Here is a 27,741-nt window from a genome sequence, read left to right on the forward strand (position 1 = left end):
CAGCTCATGAAATCTAATCTACTTATGAAAAGAAATTCAAAAGCTACTACCTTAAAATGATGTTTCAGTTAGCTTCCATTATTCCCTATTATATTCCCTAGACCTCACTTACTTGACAAAGCGTCATCTAAAATGTTCAGTTGGTATCTACCTAGAAATATCATATACAATGTTAAGGTAAAGACAGTACATAGTGTATGAAATATTAATGCTAAAGTGTTTCCTTTCCCTCTCTGTGTGCCCCAGCTTATTCTGCAATAAATAAAGGTGTATAGTATAGTCAACACAATTTATTCAACAGACATTTTTAAGGATGTACATTTTAAATAGGTATTTTCTTTTGATCAGATAAATACCTTGATTCTACTTCTGTAAGTCTTCATCTCTTCCTGTTTTGCCAGATTTGCCTTTAAGATTCCAGTGTGTTTTCCAGCAAGGTCAAGGTGAATGTGTTCCCCCAATTTAACATGTATTGGGAGTTCATTCAGCTGACCCTGAGCCAAGTATTTGCATCTCTGAACAGGCGTTTAATGTTCTGAGTTAGTGAGAGATCCATCTTGGTTTGCATATAAGGGACCTATAAATCAGCCATACCTTCAGACTACATACCTTGAGAGGGTAAATTTGACAGGTTGATGAAGTAAAATGGGATGTAGAATTTTTTGATTTCCTCTTTGATTTCTTCAGTGATTTCTTGGTTATTTAGTAGTGTATTGTTTAGCCTCCATGTGTTTGTGTTTTTTACAGTTTTTTCCCTGTAATTGATTTCTAATCTTATAGTGTTGTGGTCAGAAAAGATGCTTGATATGATTTCAATTTTCTTAAATTACTGACGCTTGATTTGTGACTCAAGATGTGATCTATCCTGGAGAATGTTCCATGTGCATTGAGAAGAAAGTGTAATCTGCTGTTTTTGGGTGGAATATCCTCTAAATATCAGTTAAATCTGTTTGGTCTGTTGTGTCATTTAAAGCTTGTGTTTCCTTATTAATTTTCTGTTTGGATGATCTGTCCATTGGTGTAAGTGAGGTGTTAAAGTCCCCCACTATTACTGTTACTGTCGACTTCCTCTTTTATAGCTGTTAGCAGTTGCCTTATGTATTGATATACCTCATTCTTGATTATCAGTTCTTTTAGACTAGGCAGTTTGCTGGTGAGGTGTCTCTGATTACCTTGCCCTTAACAGGTTGTGCTTGATGTAACCAACGATTTGAAGTTAAACCTGTGTTTGGATAAATGGAAAAATGCTACAGCAGATCCCCCAAGTTTGAGACTTATCTGGATTCCTCATTATGTAGCAGCCACCCTAGCTCCTCATGATGGCCAAGTCTGTTGTTGAGTGAATTGCTGCTCTGTCTACCAGACCACATAACTTGTGTCACTCTTGAGGGAAAGCTCCATTCCTGTGGTCCACTGATGTCCTGACCAGTCTTTCTAGAGCCAATTAGCATACCAGGAGGTGCTTTCTATACTATCAGAACTTTGCAATGGTGTGACCTTGATCCAAAACCCTGAAGTTTTCACTGTAATTCTCCATTTGGGACTTGACAGAGAACCTGCCTGGCATTCCTAGTTACCATGGTAATGATAATAGTATGGGGCTTGCCACTTATTACGGCTTTGGCATCAAGGTTGCTTGTATCGCAGCTGACACTGCTGCAGAAACTTTTCTCATTCTAGTCCCCACTCAGAAGTGGTAGCCTTCTGAGTCATCTGATAAAGGGCCTGAGAATTATTCCAAAGTGTTGTCTTGTTCTAAGACTCAGAATCCTACCAAGCATTCTGCGTCTTTCTTCATAGCAAGATTAGATGCCAAATGTGTCTGAAGGGAATGTCTTGACACGCACAACAAAATGGGATCCCCAGTATTTTCACTGGTTTGGCCAATTCCTGAATGTTTGTGGAATTTTTGTCCCTCCCTCGTGTCCTAAAAAAGCCTTCAGATTATTGGCCTTTCCTGCTCATTAGACCTGATTAACATGATATCATCACAAAATGGACTAAACTGATTTTGACAACCGTCAGACAATTAAGGTTACTTTCAGTCTATATTGTGATGTATCTCTGGTGCAGGACCAGGAATGTGTACTGCTGTCCATGCCAGGTGAATGCAAATTGGTCTTGATCCTCATTTATGATGAATATTGAAAGAACACGTTTCTAGGAAAGTAGATTCATACCACATGCTGGTCTGCTCTGATGGTGAGGGTGCCTGGCCCACTATATTTCAGCAGGAACAGACTAGAAATTAAGTGACATGACGGAAACGACCACCCTTATATCCTTTTAAGTCTATTCTCATGAAACGGCCAATATGATCCTTTTCAAATATATGCCAGATAGTGTCTTGCTCCTGTTTCAACCCTCCAGTCGTTTCCTATATCACCCAGAGTAAAACAGAAATCCCTAAGCTGTCCCTGCAGTCTCTCTCTAATTGTATTTCTTATTGCTCTTCCTCTGGGTTACTCAGCTACAGACTCACTGAACCCTTCTGCTTCGGGGCATTTGTCTCTGCCCTGGCTGCTCAAAATTCTTATTCCCCACATGTCTACATGGCTTGCTTTCTCGATTTTTCTACTTAGATACCACCTTATCAGTGAGGACCTATCTCCTTTCCTGCTTTATTTTCCCTTAAGGATTGTGTTGTAATCTGCAATATTATATATTTTCTTTATGTGTTTAGTTTAAGGTCTATGAGAGCAAGAACTTCATTTCTTGGTTCAGTATTGCTTCCTCAGCACCTAGAAATGTGACTGATAAATACACTCAAAAAATATGTGCTGAATGAGAGAATAGAGCCTGTTTTGTTTTGTTAGCTTTAGAATGTATGTTCCTAATGTGGAATCTGTGGGTGCACAGAGCAGTGATCCCTGGACCAGGCCAGTCCATGACTCACTGTTCCAGTACACACAAGATAGGTGAAAGTACATGTGTTTATAATGGATGCAATTGATGCCCCACCCAGATGCCCAACACCAGCCACCTTCTCCCAGCTTCTCTGAGTGTTTTCACGTAATTCACCAGCTGCCTCCTTCTTCAGAGATTTTCCCTAAGTCAAGTGGGTGAAGTCTAGCCTTTCACCCTAGATACATAACATGTGAGCATTTTTAAAAATCATAGTTTAGGGCTTCCCTGGTGGCACAGTGGTTGAGAGTCTGCCTGCCGATGCAGGGGACGCGGGTTCGTGCCCCAGTCCGGGAAGATCCCACATGCCGCAGAGCGGTTGGGCCCGTGAGCCATGGCCGCTGAGCCTGCGCGTCCGGAGCCTGTGCTCTGCAACGGGAGAGGCCACAGCAGTGAGAGGCCTGCGTACCGCAAAAAAAAAAAAAAAAAAAAAAAAATCATACTTTAATACCCACCAAAGAGCATCTGTTGCAGAAGAGGTGCTAAATAGGTGGAAAGGACGGCTTATCCAGTGGATTTCAGCCAGGCTTTGTCCTAAGCTCCCCCACTGCTGTGCCAGAGCCCGTAAATGGAATAGCTCTGGTGGCAGAGAAGGACGCCTTGCGTGGGCACGATGCCGTGGTCTCCTCTTCACCAGGGGTGATCCAGCCACCTGCCTTGCTGAATGAACACTTGACATGAAGAAGCAGAGGCTGATGTCGAGCCCCTGCATTTAGTACCGTTTATCAAGAAAACCAACCAGCCCCTGATAGCGGCTGGATTGCATCACAGGCCTTCTGGGTTTGCCTCTTTTGAAAAGTTACAACTAGGGTGAAGTAAGAAGAGCACTAGGCTCAGACACAAACGGCAATGGGATGCCAAAAACCTCAGTAATCAACATAAATTTTAACGCAATACTTGAGGAAACAAGTGTCTTGCCAAAACTCCATTATAAATAGGGTATCAAGATTTTAAATACAAACAGGATCAGTGCTGTATCAGGCCCTATGCAGCCAGAGGCAAAGGGAAAATTCTGTATTACTGGTTTTCTCTGTATTTAATTTTTTGGTATTTGTTCATCATGGATTTTTTGCATTTTTTAAAATATTGTTTTAAAGTTTTTTTTTTTCTCTTGATTATTGAGTGTTTCAGTGCCCTCTTACATTGCATGCCTGAGGCGAGTGTCTGAGTCCTGGCTCTGTGCCTCATGTAACAGCTTCCAGCTACTGCCAGCAGTCCGAACTCAGCATCTGATCTACCAATGCAGGATTCTGCCAGCATCACATCAGACCCAGGGACTCAGTGTAAAGCAGAAAGGTGCAGCAGTGTGTGTGTGACTGTGGGATTCACAGGCCTCCTGCAGCACACACCCTGTCTGCCAGATGCTGTCAGTCTGATACAGCAATTATACAGACTTTTGTTTTTTTTGTTTTTTTTTTTTTTGCGGTACGCAAGCCTCTCATTGTTGTGGCCTCTCCCGTTGCGGAGCACAGGCTCCGGACGCGCAGGCTCAGCGGCCATGGCTCACGGGCCCAGCCACTCCGCGGCATGTGGGATCTTCCCGGACCAGGGCACGAACCCGTATGTCCCCTGCATCGGCAGGCGGACTCTCAACCACTGCACCACCAGGGAAGCCCCAATCATACAGACTTTTGAAGATGGCTGCGAGCTATCAGCCTAGAGAAGACTCCCTGGGAGAATGGGACACTATCCCACAAGATACATTACGTGTTTGAAACCAGCACCCATGAAACAGTGCCTTGTTTCTTACAGATCCAGTTACCTTACTTCCAGTGATCCATTTGTGGACTTTGTGCTTCCCACAGCCATCACTTTAGGCTCGGTGGGCTTCTAAGTGCTGGTTCACAAGGCACACAGTCCCACCGGAGGACACAGTAAGAATCCCACTAAACTTAAAGCTATGACTGCTGTCTGCTCACCTTGAGCGCCTCCAGCTAGTATCCCAGCAAGTAAAGAAATCTGTTACCATTCTAGCAGGAGCAATTAACCTTATCCTTAACCTTTATACAACATTGGGACAGGGGGAAATATGTTTGCCCCTCGTGTGATTTACTAGCATCTCTGTTCCTTTCACTGTGTAAATGGGCAAGTAGAACAACTACAGCCTGATAAGGGCTTAGTAACCACGGCTCAGTCCCTCAGGCAAGCCACCCAGACCAACAGAATGGTTGACAAAGGTGAAAGGAATTTAGAAGGGGTGTGCAGTCAGGAAGATGTTGAGTTATCAGCCATGATCTCTGGACCAAATGCAGCAACAGGGGCTATATTTCATCCCTCTTAACCTCCTCTGCTGAGACTCTCCTGAAAGTGGAACCAGTCAGAATCCTGGAGAAGCTATGTCAAGGTGGGGTGAACTTGATGGGAACCGCAGGTGGATCTGAGTGGTCCAAGGCATCATCTCAAGTGGACGCTGTTAAGTCCCCACCCAGATCCCTACTACAGACCCCGTCACACAGCTGCTGTGAGTGCTGGCTGATAATGTAACTCACAGCTGCTCCCTCCCCAGAGACCTGTCATTGGCCACGCAAGAACTTTATTGCCCACGAGGTCAAGGGCTGCTGGAAGGAAGGGGGCACTGACCCCCTTGCCTGAAGGTGGGATTAATGCTTGGTTCAGTGTGGGTGTCAGAGCCGCCATATGGGATCAGCTGAAGCTAACGTTCAGGTAAGACAAAATTCTGCCTGGCTCTGTAGCTCGTGTTCTATAACTGCTCCCCTCTTTCCACTTCTAAAAACACCACCCTAGTAAATCACTTGGACAAGAATTCTTGTCTCAGGCTCCGCTTCTAGGGAATCTGACCTAAGCAGCTTAGAAACTTTTTAGCAATTTTACATTCTTACAGCACACATATCCCACGGCAATTTTTAATAGTATTTTCAAGTGTATTAGTCCGTAAAGGATTGTAGAGAAAAAAAGAGAGAAAGAGAAAGGGTGGGGGAGAGGAAGAGAGGGAAAGACAGAATCGGTTCTTTACTACAGATAATCTGCCCTGGGACATCTAATATGTTTTTAGAAGATCCAGATTTCTCAATTGTCTAGAATGCTTTAGAAAGTCCAGAAAAAAAAAAGAAATTACTTCAAATTAACTTGAGTGTGTGTATATTTATGCATCTGGGGAGAGACTACATAGTTTTCATCATCTGAAAAATGTGCAAAGATGAAAATGATGTTTCCACATATCTGTAGAGAAATACACATGAACGCTCAGTCTTCTGGCTCATCATGAGCTTCGTTTGTTTGTTTGCTAAAACTGGGTTGATCTGCCCTACTACTTTCTGTAAAACAGAATAGGACGGCATCTATGATTTTTCACTCATACCTTGAATAGTTACAGAATGCCCAGTTATTATATGCAAGAAATTATTTTAGATGCTAAACATTCAAAGCTATTAGAGCTACTATAGTCACGGCCATTATGAAATATATATTCTAGGATTATTGAACATTTCTCTGGTTTGTTACCTTTAGCTAAAAGGTTTATTTTGGCTTTGGTTTGGTTGGTTGGTTGGTTTTTTCGGAATTTCCTCTAGGACGGGTCTCCGTAGCGCTCTTGGATTTCAAGAAGTAGGAAAAGCCGTACGTTTGGGAAGCTTTGGGTGTAGTAACAGGTGAACTCTGCCTTCTGCTAAAGCATTTTGAAGGTATGGTGGTCTAGTGCTGGGGGCCAGCCTGGGGAAGGCTGTTGACATGACCATTGGTTGAGGTGACCTCATGACCACACCAGAGGTGATAAAGGATCGTGATTTGGATACTGTAATGCTAGCTGGTTTTTGTTATCCAATTAAATTATGTCTGTGGCTTCATGTGTATTCTGGCAAGCGATAGGTAGCAGAGGGCTTGAAATATACTCTCTCCTTTTTCCATCCCTAAACTATGTAATCTATATTTAGTTGTTGTTTCTTTCAACAACCGTACCATGTCAAGCCTTCTGACAATAGGAAGAGTTGGAGGTACTTTTTTCTTTTAGTTTCTGATTTACTTAAGAGGTAATTAAGTAGGGTGGAGCCCAGGCATTGGTGTTTTTTAAGATGTTTCCCAAGTGATTTGAATGTACAGCCCAGATGAAAGCCCCTGAGACATCTGGCAACATCTGGAGATATTTTGGGTTGTCACAGCTGGGTAGGGGGTTGCTCCTGGCATCTCGCGGGGGGGGGGGAGGCAGGGATGCTGCTGAACACCCAGGATGCGCAGGACAGCCAGCCCCACAGCAATAGTGCCGCCACTGGAGGGCGCACTGGGGCTGGAGACAAGCCGATCTGAAGGCAGAGGCCAGGTGGGCAGAAACTGACGGTCCAGGTGGGAGGATAGATGTTCCACTGAGGCAGGATTTAGTGGGCAGGTAGGAGACGTGTCAGAGACAAAAGCAAAGTTCACAGAAGTTTTCCTCCAGTGGCCAGCGTCATCTGGAATGCTCCCTGGGCTTCTGGGCAGGGTGGGAAGAGCAGGTTTGGGGAGACACTAGTAAGCACAGATCAGGGTGCCGTGCTCCCGAGGTTGTGTGGGTCGTCGGGGTGAGATGGCACAGGGGTCCATCTGGCGTCTGTGTGGACAGGCTTCTTAGCAGGAGCCTCTTCTCCTCTGTCTGCAAAACAACCCCGTGACTCTGGGTCACTTCCCCATCTTTGCACCGAAAAGTACTGAGTATTATCATCCTCCGGGAACCGTCTCCGGCTTCGAGGAGAATTCCAGCCCAGAGGTCTCACACAGCGAGTGGCAGCTTCTTAATGCAGGAGCAGCATGGGCATGGAAGGCGATATGTCCAGGCCTTCAAGCCATCGTTTATGCTCCTTTGTGGTGTCGGTGTTCCCTGTCGTGCCTTCGGTCACAGCTTGTTGGCATCTGAAATAGGAAATGTGGGGCTGATACCTCCATCCCCGCCCCCAACATGGGACCAGCGGGGTGCAGCCTGGCTCCTTGGCAGGCGGGGAGCTGAGTCTGAGTAGGAGTGTCATTGAGATCTGGGGTGAGGTTGGCCGTCCTTGGAGACACTTTTTAAATGTACCTTAGTGTGACCAACATGTGGATGGTGGTGGTGAAAGGGATTCACCACTATGTTGGCTTCATAGTTTCTAAGGTCTGCTTTTAATTCCACTTTCAAGTATTGTCAGTGATTAAATCCCTGGACAGAACACCTACTAAGAAGTTAGGATCAGTAACATTTTATCTCCCCCAGTGCTGAGTAGATGGATGTCATCTTCTTTCAAATCCGTTTGCATCGTATTGACTCTCTAAACATCCTGTAAGAAGACTGACTCACTTTAAGTGAAGTCCAGAGTCAAAGTAATTTTAGTTGAAAACAGAATTAGTTGATAATAAGGATTATGTTTGTGGAGGTGAAGTTCAGAAACAAGGCTGCAGGCTGGCCCGGGAATCAGACACCTGTGGGGAGTGGGAATCACTGTTGGCGTTTAGTCTGTGTACCCTTGGTCTCCTTAGGTGAAGAACTCTGGATATCATGACGAGTGTAGACAGCTCAGATCTCCTGACCCAATGCCCAGCTAAGTACAGGCTCCTAAAAAACTCAGAAAATAGGTCATGCCAACCACTCAGTGGGAGAGAACAGGCAGAATGAGAGAATAGTGCCAAGATATTAAGTAACACTGGCAGTGGCCAACCAAACATGTAAGAAATGGACCAGTTCGATTTAACTCAAACTCTTCAGTATTGTACTTGAATATTCTAATTTCTTTTTTTAGTATAATATAAGTTAATAGATTCGTGAGATGAATTTAGGGTATCGTGTCATTTACCTGTCTAATGATGTAAACAGTTCTCATCCATCCTACAAGTAATGGGGGAAGTCAGTCTCAAAGAGTCTGGGTCCTTTGGGGCAAGATGAAAAAGATTTGTTTTATGACACATATGGAAAAAAATATTCTATCCAGGTGAATTTACAGTAGTAAGTAGCTGGTTATTGATTCTTAAGCAGCATGGTAGCCATTAGCTATGGGTAGCTATCTAAATTTAAATTAATTGCAATTATATAAAATTTTAAAATAAGTTCTTCAGTTGTGCTGGCCACGTTCCAGTGGTTACCATATTGGACAATATAGGGACAGAATATTCACATCGTCACCAAAAGCTCTATCAGACAGACTCTGCTGCTCTAGAAAATACATCAGACTCCTCTGTGGAAAGAGGTATGTGAATGTTGCCTAGACAATTTCAGCACAGTTAGAAAAATAAGCCCAATCTGTGATCATACTTAGTTATCTGTGACAGTTATTATCTGTGATAATATAATATGTGATAATGCTTAATTCAACAATTTGCAAGCTCTTAAATCCTGATGCCTGCCATTCAGCCTTGCCTGGCTTAATGTAATATTCTCGTAACAAGAAATACTGAAGATCAAGAACTATTGATCATGAATAGGTGCCAGGGGACAAATGACAGGGCTGTAATGGTTGTGACTTGGTTCTGTGGTCATGTGGGAAGTAGTTTCTCCAGATGGGGTCATAAAGCAAAAGGGGGCCAGTATTCGGTTCTCTTAACAATTCTGAAAGGGAACGAAGACCACGTAGTCTTGTGCTGCCAGGGTGGAAATCATCCGACATCACTGCTCATCCTTCTGCTCTACAGAGCAGAAACAAAAACCAACCTTGCAGTTGTCGTTTCTTTTCTAAAGGAAGGGATTTATTTTAAATGAGACTGATTGCATTCAGTGTATTTCTAATTTTTGCAGATACTCGTAAATTCCAGTTATTGAATCTCTGATGAAATAGGAGCATACATTCCGAGTCTAACTGGTCATGAATTAATAGTTTCCTGAGATTCTGGTGGCTGGGGGGAGGAGATGGGATAAGCAATCATAACTATCTGCCTCTGGATTTCCTCCACTAAAAGTTCAATGCAAGAAAAATTGACCTGAAGCCAAACGGGTGTTTGTTTTCTTTGGATATGTTTAAACTTTGGATCGTTTAATAAGCTATACCAAATGTACCTAAATTCATCTTATCTAACGTGGTAGTTTGATGGATACCCTCTTGAATTTTTCACCTATGATTTTATTTCAGGAAACAGTTTAATTTTGAGATTTCCCCACTCCTGACAATAGGCTGCATTTAGCTCCAGCAACCATAAAGATTGATCTCTTAAGGACTTAGACACATGCTAGTTCAAATACTACAAGTAAATAAAGGAAGCATTGTTTAAGTCATTAAAAGCCAAAGAAGTAAGTTTTTGATCATCTTTAACCCACTTAAACAAAAGGTGCTGTATTGACATATTTTCTATGGCATTACACTGCTCCTCTGTGTCTCTCTCCTTCTCTATTATTTCTGACATTATTAGATAATAATTGTCTGCTTAAGTTTGTTGGGCAGGTCTTGGCTTTTTTTTCTTTTTTTGCAGGTTACAATTGAATCCTGTATTTTTGCTTTTCTCAGTTTCATTGATTCGTTTACTTGCTATCACCTAATACTTTTTTCCTTCCTGTGTCCTTCATCACCCCTTTCTTTGAGCTCTTTCCATGTATCCTACAGTTCAGAGAATGTTGGCAGCTGTGTTGGTAATGTAATTAATGTGCGTAGTCAGTTTGGATTGACTAGGCCATATAAATCCACTTTGAGACTTAAACTACCCAATTTGGCTGTCTTTGCCAATCAGGTTAGCTGGATAATTGTCAAATCTCTGTCTCACTACTTACTGCAGAGACGCATGGTTTATTCCCTCATTTGATTCTCATTTTGTTGTAATTTACAGTCTAAGCTCTATGAAGGCATGGTGACGTATAAACAGCACCAATTTAAAATGAAATTCGATAACCACTTGCATTGTTTTCCGTAAGTGAGGAAAGGGAAAAGTTGTAAGAATACATCGTTTGTGCCGCCACCAGGGAAAGGGAGAAAGAGGGGACCCTGCACCCACTAAACCCAAAGCTCATACACATACTTCCCCTCACAACATACTGAAATTCTCAGTCTTAATAGCTTTTGATTTTTAGCTTTAAAAATGAAAATAGAATAATTAATTACCTTTTAGCTCACCATAGGCCTTCAGTCTTCAGAAATAACATTTTTGCTGACCAAACTACAGTAAACTAGTGTTTTATATTTTTACTCAGCAAACTTCTGTACTTGTACAGTACACCCTGGGAGGAACTCAGGGCAAAGCTCAGGAATGGTGGGCAACATTTTTTATCTTATGATCACCTCCCTTTCACTCTTAATTTCAATGACTCTTTGGGAGGCATTTCATGACCACTTTGTCCCACGGTGCTAGGAATGCTCATTCCCAGACCAGGCGAAGATTGCATTGATAGACCACTCCACGTGCTATTACTATCAACCGTAACCAGAAATCCCTGGACCTCCTGTCTTACTTGTCTGTTATGGTCCAGGAAACGGCTCCCTCTTTTTGCTTCTTCCCATATATAGAGTTACACTGTTACAGTCATTGATCTTACAGAACTTATTTGGTCAGTCGTTTAAAGTTGCCTAGCCATCATTATTTTTATCCGAGGTTCAGTCACACATTTGGTAATGCAAGAAACAACAGTCAGGTAAAGTAGGCAGAATACAAGTAATAAAGAGAGTAGCATTCATCAGGTCATAAATAAGTATTTAAGCTAAAATCTTCCATTCGGTGTGGCCCACTATCTCCCCAGGTGGTCTGACCAGTCTGTCCTGCACCAATCACTATCTTTAAGAGAAATGATAGATTGGCTTTGTACATAAAGTTCACCAAAGATGTCTGCATGTACAAGGCGAGTGGTGGGTCATCATGACCCTTGACAGGATTGAGAAAGAAATGTTATCTTCTAAGGCTGGCGTCAGAAGAAGAAAAATGAATCTTTATGGCTGAGCAGGTATTTCTGCCTTTGGGAAGGTCTGGAGAACACATAACACAGATGTACAATGCACACCAGAGGGGAGGGAGGAGGCCAAAGGCCAGGAAAAAATTTTATGTTTAAATTTTTGTTGTCTTGCCTTAAAATAGGAATTTTATTTCATCACTTCTAATGGAAGAGTATTTGGTTTTGAGAAAACACCTTTGTTCCGAGAACTGAACAAATAGCTAAAAGTAATAAAAATTATAATAATTATTTAACGGTTCCACAAATATTTCAACTGAGTCCTGTATTCCTAGGTTTTTCACAGTGAATTGTAATGGCAGACTCGTTTTCTACATGGGCATACCCTGTATGAAAAAGCGTTTTTCTTATGTCAGCTGAGTCTTTGACTTGCTTTTTCTTTTCTAAATGGACAAATTACAACAATAATAATAATAGTTAACTTTTATTGCAAATTTATGTGTTTGCAATTAAAAAAATGTTGTGAGCTCAACATTTAACCCAGGAGCTGAAGGTTTTTCAATGTGGGTACTCAGAAAATCAGACCTTACGATAGAGATAGTTCAGTGAGTGTATATTTTAGGTACTTTCTGCCCCAGTGTAAAGAGAAGCTTTGCTTGTTTAATGCATAATAAAATTATATTTAAAAAATATATATCTGAGGGAAAAATATTGTTTTCTATTGAAAATTCTTTTGTTATTAGCACAATACTGGACTGGGTTTTAAGTTTCTTGAGGTCGGAACTTTGCTGTGTCTTATTAACATTACTAAGAATCCTTAAGGACACCTGCTGTTATTTATTGAGCATCTACTATGTGTCAAGCCTCCTAGTTGGTACTGTACACGTATTATCACTAATAAGTGTGAGCCTTTTTAGCTAGATTACAATTGAAAGATTAGAAAACTAAGACCTAAATCAAGTAGTTTACCCTAAATCACAAGACAATTTGGTGGCAGAGCCTGGATTTTAAGCTACGTGTTACACACCAGGAGTTACTCATCCATGGTCGCAAGTGACAGACCACTCCACAGGACTCCCGACTTTTCTTCAGTGTGACACACGCAGAAATGTGAATGGCCATCCCAGATTATGTAGGACTCACAGCACAGAAGGAAGAGAGGTGATTGTGAATATAATTGGAGAACGAATGTGGTTGTATTAAGGGAAGATTTGGGGGGGCTTACTTTGATGGAGGGTGGGAAGCCATTTAGGTTTCTTGAGAAGGGGAATAGCATCATAAAAATGGCATTTAAAAAACAGTGCTGTGTAAACTTGTCACATGGTGCATTTATGATATATGCATTTCACTGTATGTGAATTTTACCTTAAAAAATTGTACACAAATACTGAGTGCTGGTTACTGGTATACATTCTAACTTATTTACCAATAGAGTGTACTTTTACATGCAATTTATTTAGACATGAATCATAAAAATATGGATTTGTAACTGGATAGAGGTATGGATAAATAGCTAAATATGTGATAAAGTACAATTAGCAAAATTTTAGAAATCTGTGTTTTGGTATAGTGGTGTTACTGCATAATCCTTTCAGGTTTTATGTATAGTTGACATTTTTCATATGATGCTAGAAAAAATAGAAACATTGGTAGCCATATGTGGGAGAGATTGGCGGAGCAGAAAGCAATGCTTAGAGACATAACAATAAACTGGATCTGAGCTATTGAGTACTTGGGCTAGCTAGCAACAGTGGGAAAGAAGAAATATTGATCATGATTGATATTTAAAATAAAGAAATGAGTTACTTTTTAAAAATTAGAAACAAGGGATGAAATAAAGAGAAATGAATCTTACAGAGAGATTCTAGCCTGGGAGAAAGATCAAATGATGGTGTTCTGTCCTCTGGCGTTGAGGTGCTGGTGTGACAGGTGCCCAAATCTTGGCTCTCTTGAGGCACAGCAGGTATTTTTGGAGACTGCCCAAACTGGAATTCTCCCTGATGTTGACAACAGACTTTGTACCTAGCATCTCCTGACCCTGCTAGAGCTCCATTTACTGGCTATGCCAATGCATCATACTCCATGCCACGTGCTCTTCCTACAACATGACATCCCCACCTGTCCATCAATACCAAGAGGAAGACCCAGGTTCCCTCCCCTTGAAAGTAGGTGGACCTTTGTAATTTCTGCAACCAGTTGAACGTAGCAGAAGTGCTACTGTGTGTCTTTTGCCTAGCTACCTGTCTCCCATGACTCACTCCTTGAGAGTCTGAGATGCCAGTGGAAGAATCCTGGCCGCCCTGAGGCCACCATGTTGGAGAGACCACATGGTCAGCAAACAGAGAGAGAGAGATACCCGAGGAGCCTCAGCTGCTCCAGCCCCAGTGGTGGACACGTAAGCCAGTGAGCCTCCTCGGAATTCCTGCTGAGCCCTGTCCAGATTACAGATTTGTAAGAGAAATACATGTCATCATCGTAAGCCACTAAGTTTTGGGATACTATGTCACTTAGCCGTCATAAGTAGAACACGTTCACACAGACTTTTTCCAGGAAGGTCACGTTGTCCTAGAAGGAAGACCTGACTTCTTTCAAGACAACTTAAGCCCACAGGAAACAGGAACCCACGCTCCTTAGCAGTTATTCTTATTCCATCTTATTCCAGCTGGTTTCTCCCTTCACTCAGCAGTAGTGCCTAGATTCAGTTAGTCTGTCATCTTTAAACTTTTCTAAATGAGAGACAGACTCTCTATAGCTTCCAAAATTTAGACAGTAAATACCAAACTCGGGCCAACCACCAGTGCATATGTGCCCTTTGTGCAAAGTAGAGAAAGGCATCACTTACTCAAGATATCATACTTCCCTCATCAAATTCTCGTCATATTTACTAATTTTATTAGAACAAAATATTTTACTTCTGCCAATCTGAACATTTTTTTAACTATACAAAACTATAATGCCTGTGATGCGAATGGCACCCCTAGGGTGCAGTATACAACCTGCCCAACTGTACATGCCAGTCTGAAAATTCTTCTCCAAGGTTTCCTTACTTGGCTTGAAGTGGATGGACGCATTCTCTCAATCACACTAAACAGCTCTTCTCCCCTTTCAATCTTAACCTGAAGATGATTAATGATCTAGAAGTGTCACAGAGCTAGTTTGAGGGGGCCATCTCTTAACAAGCCCTACATAGATTCAGTAGCACAGCCCTTTAAAATATGGGGATACTGTTTACTTGTTTTTAGATGCAGTTCAGAAAGAGAAACAGTCCCATTTAACATAGCCCAATAACATCTGGTCATTATTCTCTATTTAGCCAGAATTTATTGATTTCATATATATATATATATATATATATATATATATGTATATAAAATCAGGCACTGGGAATATACTGATGAGCCATGGCATCTACAGTGTAATGGGTTATTCAAACAGTTATAAGAGCATACAGATATGTAAATATATAATGGTGAACGCTGACGAGTGTCATGAAGGAATTTCAAGTCATAGTGGAATGTTTGGAGCACAGGTCTGGATTGAGAATAGAGTCAGAGTTTATCCCATAGAAATGGTGGTTCTAAATATAAGAAATGATAATCACAGGGAATAAAGGTGTGAGAAAAAAGAGTTGCAATGAGCACCGTTTGTTCCACAGAGGAAGGTGCCCTGGAAGAACAGAAGTGGCAGAGAGACACGAGCAAACCTGAGTCAGAGCCTCAGAACACAGCGAGGAGACTGTTTCAGAAAGAGCTGGTGCTCCAGAGTCCTTAGAGTCCTTAGTTTAGGGAGGATGAACACTGAGGAGAGATTATTAGGTTGGACCAATACGTGAGCACTGGCCACCTTCAAGTTTAGAAAAGGGTCCTGGGTTCTCTGATAAGGACACAAGGAGAATATTACAGCTTCATGAGGAAGAGGAATTCAAATTTAGGCTGTGGCATCCAAGGAGGCTTTTGGGGTAGGTTGAGCTCCAGCTGAGTTGTAAAGGTAAAGCAATAGGGAGATTAAAAGGTGTTGGAAGCCACGGAGAAACAGGAGAGGGTGGCGTGCTCTGGAGCTGCCAGTGGTTTGGAGCAAGCGGTTGCATTTGAATAGATGACAGAGACCGGGCTAGGGAGGTAAGTGGGATGGACAAGATCACCCAAGATCCCTGGACGAGGTCCAGGAGTGGAGCCTGATATGAAAGGTTATGCGAAACGTTGGAAGGTTTAAAACAAGAAAGTAACGTTAAAAGATCTAAGTTTTAGTAAGAGCACTACAGCAGTAAGGTTGATCAGTTTCAAAACAGGACAGACACAAAGCAAGAGATCAGTTACGAAGCAACTGCATTTGAGCCGAGTGAAACATGGGAGTTTCAGAGGTGGCGAGACATGTGAGCTGTCCTTTATAGGCCAAGTGTTAGGACTTGAAGACTCTGGAGGCTGGGGACAAGATGAGGGAGAAGCCTAGGATGCTGTTCAGGTCTCCATCTTTAGTCCCAGGATGAACATGTGGGGCAGGGACTGCGCTTACCGCTAAGGAGGACAGAGGGGTAGAAGAAGACAGGGTTGAGGTATCCTGGGGTTTTCTAAATGACAGCAGGCTCTAGGCAGAGGGATCTGGGCTGTGGGAATAAAACAGACATATCAGCATATACACTCAGATTTTCTTCTGGAAAATGATCAGCTCAGAGTGTCCTTAAATCTGGAAACATATTCCTGGAAAATCCAGTGATTTTTGAAACTCATGACACAAGTTTAAACATTAAGCCCAGAAATTCGCACTTCATATTCTCCCAAAGCACGCTGGCAGGAAGGGAAGTAATTTCACCCCCTCCTCTTTCAATTGGTTTGAATGTTTCAAGAGCCAAACACTATGATAATGACTCATGGCCACAACTCACGACCCACTTCACACCTTGTTCTCTTTGCCCAGATCCCATACCACCATACCCAGCGCTGATTCCCAACATCTACCACTCATTAGTCCATGGACTCATTTTTGAAAAATCACGACAGTGGTAGAAATAAAATGTTCCTTTTTTAAGTTGTGTTGACAACTGCAGAAAGTGGTTCCATCTCAATGGAGCTGCTTTTGCATTTAGTGAAAAGTTGAAAGCGACTGTAGTTGCCCAGCTGATTGAATAACCTGATGAATAAGACTTAATTATATTATGTTAATACGTGGAAGAGCAGCAAGGCACAGACCTAAGTTTTATTAAACTTTGATAATTCCAAGAATTCAATACAAAGAAAGAAAATATAGAAAACTTCAAGGTATTCCTGAAAGCATAAAGTGAGTCCCAAAGAGACAGACGTTATCGAAAACAGTATTCAGTGTAGTGCTGTCGGCTGCATTCCACATAACTCACACAAATGGCTTATTTTCCATCCAGAAAATGTTCTAGGATAGTAGGGGAGATATACTGAGTGTTTATTCTAAAATTACTGAGTGTGAGGCTTAAGACATTTGTTTCCTTAAAGGAGTCTGCCTGACATTTGAACTTCCTTCTAAAATTGCATTAAATACGTATCAGCTTGGAGGACCTATCAAAATAGAATAATGCATTTTCAATTTTGTCTTGGTTACACTTGACCTGTTTTAAAGCGTTTCTCTAATGAAATGGAAGCTATACCAAAGTTAATTCTATGCAAGAGGCAGGGCAGACTCCGTATAACTTAATCACCGTGAACAGCATCCCCTTTGCCTGAGCGTAGAGACAATACAGAGCTGGAGATGGCTCTAACCTGGCAGGCCTGATAACATTGTCACAATCATCAGAATGAAGTTCAGGAGGTTTTCTGACCTGAAGGTAACACTAGTGTTTTACTCTAAGGAATAAGGAAGGGCAGAGACCCAAAGAATTCTGCCGTGGCCATTTTAGCTTATAGTGGTACAGGTAATCCTGTATCAAGGGCAATTGAACTACGGAAGGAGGGGCGAAAACCCAAGCTTCTTCATTATCATCTCCGATGTATCTGCTAAAAGCTGGACACCTTTCTAGGCATTTTCACATGAATTAACTCATAAGAGAGTTCATCCTTACGATCTAGCTCACTTCTTTAAACACACACACACACAAAGTATTTGAGACGAGGAAACTGAGGCCAGAAGAGCTCCAAAATGACACAACTGGTGAGCTGGAAATCTGGGCTTGCGAAGGCCCTGCCCTTCCCTTCTGCCCGCTGCCCTATTCAGTGATGCATGTGAATCACACACAGTGTGTGCCGTGTCTGCTAAGGGTGGGCGTGTGCGGTGGATAAAAAGTCACGTCCCCGACAGAGCTTTCACTCTAGTGGGACAGACCAAGAGTACACAAGTCAAGATAGAAGCCATACTGTGTTATTGGATGGTGGTAAGAGCTGTTGAAGAAATAATGGGCCTGGAGAATTGGGGGAGGACAAGAGTTTTTGTTTTTTTTGTTTGTTTGTTTTCAGTGCAATATGAATAGGCAAGGCCTCTCTGAGGAAGAGATTTTTAAAAAAAATTATATTGGAGTATATTTGATTTACAATGCTGTGTTAGTTTCAGGTGCTCAGCAAAGTGATTGTTATACATACACGTATATCTATTCTTTTTCAGATTCTTTTCCCATATAGGTTGTTACAGAATATTGAGTAGAGATCCCTGTGCTCTACAGTAGGTCCCTGCTGATTATCTATTTTATATATAGTAGTCTGTATATGTACCCCAATGTTCATTGCAGCACTATTTACGATAGCCAAGAAAGAGATATTTTAAGGAGACACCTGAATGGTGCAAAATCACTAGATGTAAGTGAGAGACTGTTGTTGCACCAGCAATAAACTCCAGAATCCTGAGCAAGAAGGAGCTTGGCAACTTCCAAGTAAGTACCAGTAGAAGGCTAGTCGGGCACAAATGTAATAAATAAGGGAGAGAAAATAGTGAAATAAGAGGGAACAAATCATGAGCCGTGAGAGATGTGTAGAACCCTCTAGATTTTATTCTAAGAATAACAGGAAGCTACAGAAGAATTGTGGTTAAAAAAAAAAAAAGACATAATCTAATTTACATGTTTAAACAATTATTCTAGGTTCTGTGTGGAGAACAGATTGCTTATTTTTTATAAACTTGATTGCAGTTTTTGAGAGGGATATGTAAAATCTCAAATGACAGTCGTTCGTTCATTTACCTGTTTCTCCCTGGAAAGTTTTGATGTATACGTTTTGAGTCTGTCTTATAGGAGCACATATGTTTATAACATCACACCTTCTTTTCCTAGTTTTCTTCTTTTCCAGTATAGCATATCCTTGTGTGCTCACATGATATTTTTTTCTTAAATTTTATTTTGTTAGGTTTTCAGATTGCTACCCCAGGTTTATGTTGTTCATATTTTCCCTTTTAAAAGATTTTGTCTTTTTGCTTTAGGAGTGTCACTTGCAGAAAACATTTTTAAACCTAATTTGTTATTCCCCAGCCCTCATTTTATTAATATTTTCTAGAACTTAATTTTTATGGATAAACTTACTAGTTTAACTAGGTCCTACGATTTTGTGCTTGTTCTCTCTCTCTCTCTCTCTCTCTCTCTCTCTCTCTGTCTCTCTCTCGTGTCTCTCTCTCTCTCACATGCACACCCACACACATACACACACACTAAATGTTACTGAATAATTTGACTACCTCTTCTTTCCCTGATACTTGTAACATCTTTGGGGTTCTTTTTTATTTTTCTTTACTTATTTGAGTACTTACTTCAAGAATGTTTTCATTGTATGACATTATCAAAAGTTCTGAAATTTTCAATGCATGAGTCCTCATGTTTGAAGAATTATTCAACTGGATATTTTTTAATACTTTAAAAATATTACTCCATTTTTGTTTTATTATGTGTGAGCTATCAAAATGTTTGACAACCTGATTCTTGTTCCAACATGGAACTTTGCTTTTCTCTCTAAATGTTTTCCGGAACACTCTCATTGTCTTGGATTTCTTAAATTTAATTATATTTATTAGGTAATTGTTTTCCCTTTTCCCCTTGTTTAGAATCCTAAATTCTTTCACCCTCAAGTCTTCCATCTTTCTTTAATCTTGTGAAGTTTGTATTTATTATTATATTTTATGTACATTTTTCTGTCTTCTGGAAAAGTTGTTCCATATTATCTTATGGAACTAATTTATACTTCAGCTATATCTACCCTGGTATTTATCCCTTCTATTATGTTTTTTATTTCAACCATTATATTTTATTTTATTATTTTTTTAAGTTTATTTCCAGTTTACGATTCTGATGCATCTTTTTTTAAAAATATCTTTATTGGAGTATAATTGCTTTACAATGGTGTGTTAGTTTCTGCTTTATAACAAAGTGAATCAGCTATACATATACATATATCCCCATATCTCCTCCCTCTTGCGTCTCCCTCGCACCCTCCCTATCCCACCCCTCTATGTGGTCACAAAGCACCAAGCTGATCTCCCTGTGCCATGCGGCTGCTTCCCACTAGCTTCTGTTTTACATTTGATAGTGTAAATATGGCCAAGCCACTCTCTCACTTCATCCTGGCTTACCCTTCCCACTCCCTGTGTCCTCAAATCCATTCTCTAAGTCTGCATCTTTATTCCTGTCCTGCCCCTAGGTTCTTCAGAACCTTTTTTTTTCAGCTTTCATATATATGTGTTAGCATACGGTATTTGTTTATCTCTTTCTGACTTACTTCACTCTGTATGACAGACTCTAGGTCCATCCACCTCACTACACATAACTCAATTTCATTTCCTTTTATGGTTGAGTAATATTCCATTGTATATATGTGCCACATCTTCTTTATGCATTCATCTGTTGATGTACACTTAGGTTGCTTCCATGTCCTGGCTATTGTAAATAGAGCTGCAATGAACATTGTGGTGCATGACTCTTTTTGAATTATGGTTTTCTCCGGGTATATGCCCAGTAGTGGAATTGCTGGGTCATATGGTAGTTCTGTTTTTAGTTTATTAAGGAACCTCCCTACTGTTCTCCATAGTGGCTGTATCAATTTACATTCCCACCAACAGTGCAAGAGGGTTCCCTTTTCTCCACACCCTCTTCAGCATTTATTGTTTGTAGATTTTTTGATGATGGCCATTCTGACCGGTGCGAGGTGATACCTCATTGTGGTTTTGATTTGCATCTCTCTAATGATTAGTGATGTTGAGCATCCTTTCATGTTCAACCGTTATATTTTAATATCTAATGTTTCCAATTTTATGACATTTGTCTTGTTTCTTATTGCTGATGTCTCACCTTTTCTACTCAAGCATAAATATTATACTTATTTTAAATTATGACTACAATGATTGTGCTTTGAATGGTATATGCTGTTCAATTTAAACCTTTCTTTACAAAGGCTGTATTACCAGGTGTCCAGTATTTGATTTATGAGCTCCTGCTTCCCTGAAGGCAGCAGTTGCTCTGGGGAAGGGCTACTAGCTGGGGCCGTGGATGAGGGACAGCAGAAACCCCCAATACCCAAACCCCTGCTGACAACCTCCACCTGCTGTCACTCTTCTGGTTAAACTCATGGGTCAGGGTTTAGTGTCAGCTTTCGAGATGAAACAAGGAGGGTGAAGAGGAGTCTTCCTTCCTCGGTGTGACGCCTGCCCTGGGGATTTAGAGGAGGCAAGGCTGCCCATGACTTTGTCTCCCTGTTGCTCGTGTTTGGCTCTGTTATGTTTTTCGGCCCTGATTGCACCTGAACTCACTATCCTCCAGGTGTTGGTGATGAGTTTGAGGATGCGACAGGAAAGAATGATTGTCTGAAGGCATGAAGGGGAGAAGCAAAGAGGAACTTGAAAGTCCCCTTCACCACTTCCCACACTCCCGGGTCAAGGCACCAGGCAGTCTCCTAGGGGTGGGTCAGGTCGGGGTGGCTGTTTGTTAACAGGTGATGCCTGTAAGTCATGTTTCTACTCTCATCTTTGGTTTTTCCAAGTTTGATTTTGAAGGAGTGGCTAGGAACTCATGCTAGCTCACCATCATAACAGGCGTAGAAGTTCTGGGTTTTTTTCTCATATTTCTTTGATTTGAATCAATGCTATCTTTATTCTCCAACTGCAATTCATGAATTATACTCATGACAGATTCCAAAAGTAATATATAATATATCAAAGTCTATGGCATATGGCAAGCACTTAAAAAAAAACAACTTTTGCCTTTTATGATATTATGTTTATGGATGTCTCTAGGAAATCACAACTTTATTTCTTTCCTTTTTCGGATGTTGCAACATCTCACGTATTTTTGTCACCTGCATTTCATGGAATAGCTGTTTTATGATTGATAGGAAAGCAAATCTCATTTAATAGGATATCTTTGTTCTGTTAGCGTTGTATTTCAATATAGAAAACTAAGAAAAGTCCTCATTTTGTTATTGAAAACTGACTAAACAAATAAGAAAAGAACAACTAAAAGCCTAGTGTTAAGATGATTAGAAAGTTTGGAAATTTTGAAATGCTGAACATTAAAATAAAATGCAGCTGTCATGAAATCCGGGTCAGAATGTAAATTAATATGACATTCTTGCATTTAATTAGATAATGCTCACTCAATTAGGCTTTTGCTAAATCCTAAATAGGGCAATATTGAGCAGAATTTTTAAATGGACATGTTATTTGACTAGAAACTTATGTCTAGAAATGTATTCTAAGAAATAATGAAGAAGTACGCACAAGTTAGTTTCTCCAAAGATGTCCATGTCCAAAGCCCTGGAACCCATGAATATGTTGCCTTCCACAGCAAAACGGATTTTGCAGATGTCATTTAATTAAGGACCTTGAGGTGGGAAGATGATCCTAGATTACCTGAGTGGGCCTCGTGTAATCACAAAGGTTCATGAAGAGGGAGGCAAGAGGGTTGAAGTCAGGAAGAGAACATGGAACAGGAGAGCCAGAGATTGAAGCGATGTACTTTGAAGAGGGAAGAAGTGGGTGGGCCCAGCAATGCAGGTGCTTCTAGAAGCTGGAAAAGGCAAGAAAATGGGTCCTCCCCTGGAGCCTCTTTAAAGAGCACACCCTTGCCGACATCTTGATTTTAGACTCTGACGTCCAGAACTGTAAGATAATAAATTGGGTTTTTTAAGCCACTAAATTTGTGGTAATTTGTTAAAGCAACGATAGGAAACTAATAAAGTACATAATAGGAAGAAGTTAAAAACAAATCAACTACAAAGCATTAACTAATTAATGACACATCAAAAACTATGTATTATGCAGCCATTGGAATTGTGTTGTAGGACAATATTTTATGTGCTGCTCATATTATGTTATTAAAAAAAGTCATACAAAATGTTAACTCATTTTTAACAAGGAAATTACAAGTGAAAATAGCTGCATTTTAAGTGCTTTTATGTGCAGCAGGAAATTTTAAAGAGCTTTACATTATTATCTCAATTATTTCTCCTAGGAAGTGGATATACTATCCCCATTTTACAGATGAGGTCATTAAGGCACTGAGTCAGTAGGAGCTCACAGTTAGTAGGTAACAGATTTGAAACCAGGACATGAGACTCCTGAGCCTGCACTCTTAGTCCTCTTTACATAAATAACCCTGGACAGTAAGCAAAGCAAACTTATAAAGCATGATAATATTATGTGGTAGAAGACGTCCATGTTTTATGTTCTTTTCTTCATCTGAACAGTAAACTTCAATTACTTTTGAAATGAAGAAAAAAGTAAATTAAAAAAAAACATAAAAGTTTTAAAAGTCTGTTGAGATGGTCCTTGAAAAATAGTTTCTATTCTCACTTTAATTTTTAGAAAAATTAGCACCTGTCTCATTTCAAAGTAAATTGCTATAAGGATTTTCTATAAGTATGTAATGGTCTAGAGAATGAAATTATGTCACGACCTACTTGATTATATACCATTCAGAGCTTTGCAAATCTAATGTATGTATATTTAAATACCAACACATTTACTTATAAATACCAATAAAGATACACATGATAAAATGTAGCATTAGGAATTGAACTAAAAAATTAACCCTGGGGGAAAATGGGATCTGATTAGCCCCTAATATGGCCCACCCTATAACACTTACAAGGAAAGTACCTACAAAGACATACTGAAAACTACCAGACTAGAACTACACTAAAAAAAAAAAAAAAAAGAAAAATGCTACGGTGAAAGATTTACATTGTATTCTTGCTGAAAGAAAACTATCAGACTCTGCCTCTACCTGAACCCTTATTCAACATGTAAATTCTCTACTAACGAAATCTTGGCAGCTCTCCCTCTACTGTGGGTCCCCTGCTTTCTGAAGTAGCCAGTGCTGATTCAAACACCCTCAGTCACTCTCAGCTTTAGTACATCTTATTGATAATTGTATTTCCCAGAAAACAAAAAGGCAGGTTAACAGAGAAATGGCTATAATCATGGAAGAGATAAGGCCCAAGAGCCTAGGTACAATAAGTAGTGACGATTTTGTTTTTTCATTTGAGTCATCCATTTATACAACTAGGCAGTAAGTCTAGGAGAACATCTATGTATCCAACTGCTAAGACAGAAAACTGCAAAGAGTAAAACAGCCATGAGCTAACAACCTCCATAAACCATCCAGCTAAATGCAAGGGAAAGGATTTAACGAGCAAACAAGTGAACCCAGAAGGAATGATGTCAAAGATAATCTCATGGTCTTCCCGTTGGCACACTAGGTCTGCCTGGCCCTCCTCTCGTTTGAAGATTAATAAACAGAAATAAAAACACACTTATAATTGCCAGGTACTATAAGACAAGAGAAAGGAAACACCTCAAGTTTCATAAGGAAAATAGAACCCTTACAGTGATTGACAATCAGAATAAGAACATTTGTCTTTCTTGTTAACAATTATATCCCCAGCTCCTAAAACATTTGTGTGACTGAGAGTGGACATTCAATAAATACTCACTAAATTAATGAATAAATCATTTCAAAAAGTATTCCACATTCTCAATGGGTAACAACAAGTCTTTAAAATCTATGAAGCATGAATGTAAAGCTATAGAGAGAATAACCTGAGATAAGAAAAAAAAGAAAAGAAAATGTACAAAGTAAGAAAATTTAAAAGAAAAGTGCAATTGAGAGAGTAATAGATGATAACATAAAGAATGTGTCATTATGTATGAATCAAATACTTATTCTCAGTCTATAACTTGTCCTTTAACTTTGCTATTTTTTTCACATTAAAGACTTTATTTTTTAGAGAAGTTTTAGGTTACAACAAAACTGAAAGGGAGATATAGAGATTTCCCATATACTCCTGTCCCCCCAAATAACTTTGCTTTAAAATATTAAAATTTAAAAATATTAAAGTACAGAAATATTTAAATTTTATATAGTAGAATCTCTTTCTCTCCCTCTCTTTTTGTTCTTTCTGGTTTCTAGTTTTTATGTCTGACTTAGAAAGGCCCTTATCATATTAAGATTATAACTTTTTCCATTTCTTTTATAATTTTTTATGTAAGCCTTTTTAACTCAACTGAAATTTATTATTATGCATGATGAAGGATTTGTGTTTAATGAATGATATTTAAAGAAATAAACTTTAAGTCACCATAGGTGACTTCTGTTCTTTATAACTAATTAAGTAATTTGGATCATTACTCTCGCTAAAGACAATTAGAAAAGCTGAAAAAATATTTAAAAATCATTTTTTGGTGCAAGAATTTGGAGAATTAACATGACAGGGATGAGATAACAGACAAAGATCCAAAGTGGGTAAAAATCAGGGAGGGGAGCTTGGCATTTGGGGCTACTTTTCCCTATACAGGGAAATATGTGTAGAGGTATTTAACAATTTCAGAAGTGGCCCAGCAGCTGGCAGTCTGAGAGGCCAAAGTAGGAGTCCAGGGCCCACCCAGTCAGGAACCTGGTGAGCGTCCCTCACTTTGGTGGCCCTTCAAGGCTCAACCCTAGGATGAAGTGTGAGCAGGAAGCAGACATGCCTCAAAGCACCTGCAGCTTGTTTCACATCATTTCAGTGCCTGGAACAGAATTAATGCAATTCTGGATCACTAGTGACACTAGGTGCCCAATACGAACAAACCTAAATTCTCACTTTGGCTCAAATTATTTCTAAAAAGCACTCTTAGGAATACAACGTCCAACAAAAAAGATAACCAGGCATACAAAGAGACAAGACAACAAAACTAGAGCCAAGTCAGGGTTCAGTCAGAAGTAGAGCAGCTACTGGATGCGTTCCAGGTACAGAGCATTTAATGGGAGCCCTGGAGGCTTCCATCCACCCTGGAAGATGGGAGGGAGGACCACAGAGCTGAGAAGCTACCACAGAAAATTACTGCCCTCAGCCACAAGTAACAAAGTAGAACTTCTCAAAAGCTTTTCAAAAGCTGCTACAATTCTCAGGAAATTCTCACAAGTTCCCACAGATACCACAATCTGCAGAAGAGAAATGGGTGGATCTCAAGGTCATTGGAAAGCCACTGTGAAGCTCAGGCCAGCCCACACATCAGCTGCAAAAGCCTCTGGGGAGTTATGACTTCCTTTCTATCTTCCCAATCACTTCTAAGAGTCTCTCACCAAGAGTACCCAGGGAGGGGATCTTGCGTTCTATGTCCTTCGGCTTATTTTCTTGGTTTCTAGAAGTTATGTAGAAACATGAGAGAATTTCTTAATGAATTCAGAACAGTGAAAGACTTCTAAACTGTGATGCAGAGAGCACGAGCCATAAAAGAAAAGATTGATTGGACTGCAGTAAAATGAAGAAACTGCTCATCAAAAGACATCATTAATGGAGTAAAGGGGCAAGCTACAGAGTATGAAATGATATCTTAAACACACATAACAGACAAAGATTTATGTAAAGAACTATGACTCAGTAAGGAGGAAAAAAATCAACCTGACAGCACAATAGAAAAATGGCAATTAAAAGCATGTCACAAAAGAAGATATCCAAGTAGTTTAAAAAAATGTATGAAAGATATCCAAGCTAATGAGTAATCAAAGGAATGCACGTTTAAAGCATAAAGAGATACTGTGACACAGATATTAGGATGGCTACAATTTAAAAGACTGAAAATACTAAGTGTTGGAGAGGATACGGACCAATGGGAGTGGATGGGAAGGTTAATTGAAACAACCACTTATGGCATTATCTCCTAAAATTGAAAATTCATATACATTGTGACCCAGCATTTCCGCTCATTTATATATTCAATAGAAATGTGTGCACATTTGTACCAAGATGCATACAATAATCTTTCTAGCACCATTAATTTTAATAGTGAAAACTGGACCCAAATTTCTAAATAAAATAAACTGAACCCAAATTTCTAAATATCGTAAAAGAAGTTATGGCATGTTTATAAAATTGAACACTGTACAGCAATGAAAATGGATGAACTGCTTATACACGCAAAAAATTAAATTAATCTCAAATATAATGTTGAGATACCCATCAGAACATAATGCATACTATACGATCCTCTTTACATAAAGTTTAAAAACAGGCAAAGCTGTATCATAGTTATTAGGACTACATATATAGATGCTGAAAATACTCTTTAAAAGAAAGAAGGTAATATCATAAAAGACAAAATAATTATTCTCTTTATGAAGGAAAAAGGTGTAGGTGACCAAAAGGGGGCCTGAAGCCTGCTTCTAAAATGAGCATAATGTTCTATCTCCGGACCTGATCTATTTTGTGATAACTCAGTGATACTTCTAGCTAATTTTGGTGACTTTTCTGCATGTTATACTACTAAAAGGAGGGCACATATGGGGGTTTCACACTGTCCTTTACAATTCCTTCATTGCACTGTCAATTGGGAAAATGATTAAGGAGAAATAATAAAGAAACCTTGCTTCTGATAGATTTGGTTTTGAACTTCAGAAGTATTATCCCAAGCCATCCTTGCTCTTTCAGCTCACCACTCAGCGCTCTGCTGATGCCGTGTTTCAGTGGGAATAAAGGTGCTGTCCACTTGCCTCTTATTCGGCTTCTTTCCCACGTGTATCTGGCAGGTCCTGGTCTCCCCTAAAGACCACCCCATTTGTTATTGCTCTAACCTTTCTCTGTCCATTCTTCTCCATCATTCCCCTCTTCCTTCTTGGAGTTAGTCACTTCCCTGTGCTACTCTCCGTCATATGCGTGAGCCTTATCAAGCAG

At 40.0% G+C, this 27,741-nt stretch overlaps 1 protein-coding gene across 20 annotated transcripts in view; it reads left to right on the forward strand.

Annotated features, from left to right (window-relative positions):
• Positions 1–27,741, forward strand: part of MARCHF1 (membrane associated ring-CH-type finger 1) — a gene marked incomplete at its 3' end in the record, with an annotated part of 840,798 nt that overhangs the window by 674,667 nt on the left and 138,390 nt on the right. Inside the window, exon 1 of one of the 20 annotated variants that reach the window (XM_079920612.1) lies at positions 4,566–5,568. The exons of the other annotated variants lie outside the window; for them this stretch is intronic. Within the exon in view, the coding sequence (XP_079776738.1) occupies positions 5,542–5,568 (27 nt within the window). The 5' untranslated portion in view covers positions 4,566–5,541. Of the gene's footprint in view, positions 1–4,565; positions 5,569–27,741 lie in introns of those variants that run through there. 20 annotated transcript variants of the gene reach the window in all.

The sequence above is a fragment of the Stenella coeruleoalba genome, assembly GCF_951394435.1.
Source record: "Stenella coeruleoalba genome assembly, chromosome: 4".
In the NCBI taxonomy this organism is placed as follows: Eukaryota; Metazoa; Chordata; class Mammalia; order Artiodactyla; family Delphinidae; genus Stenella; species Stenella coeruleoalba.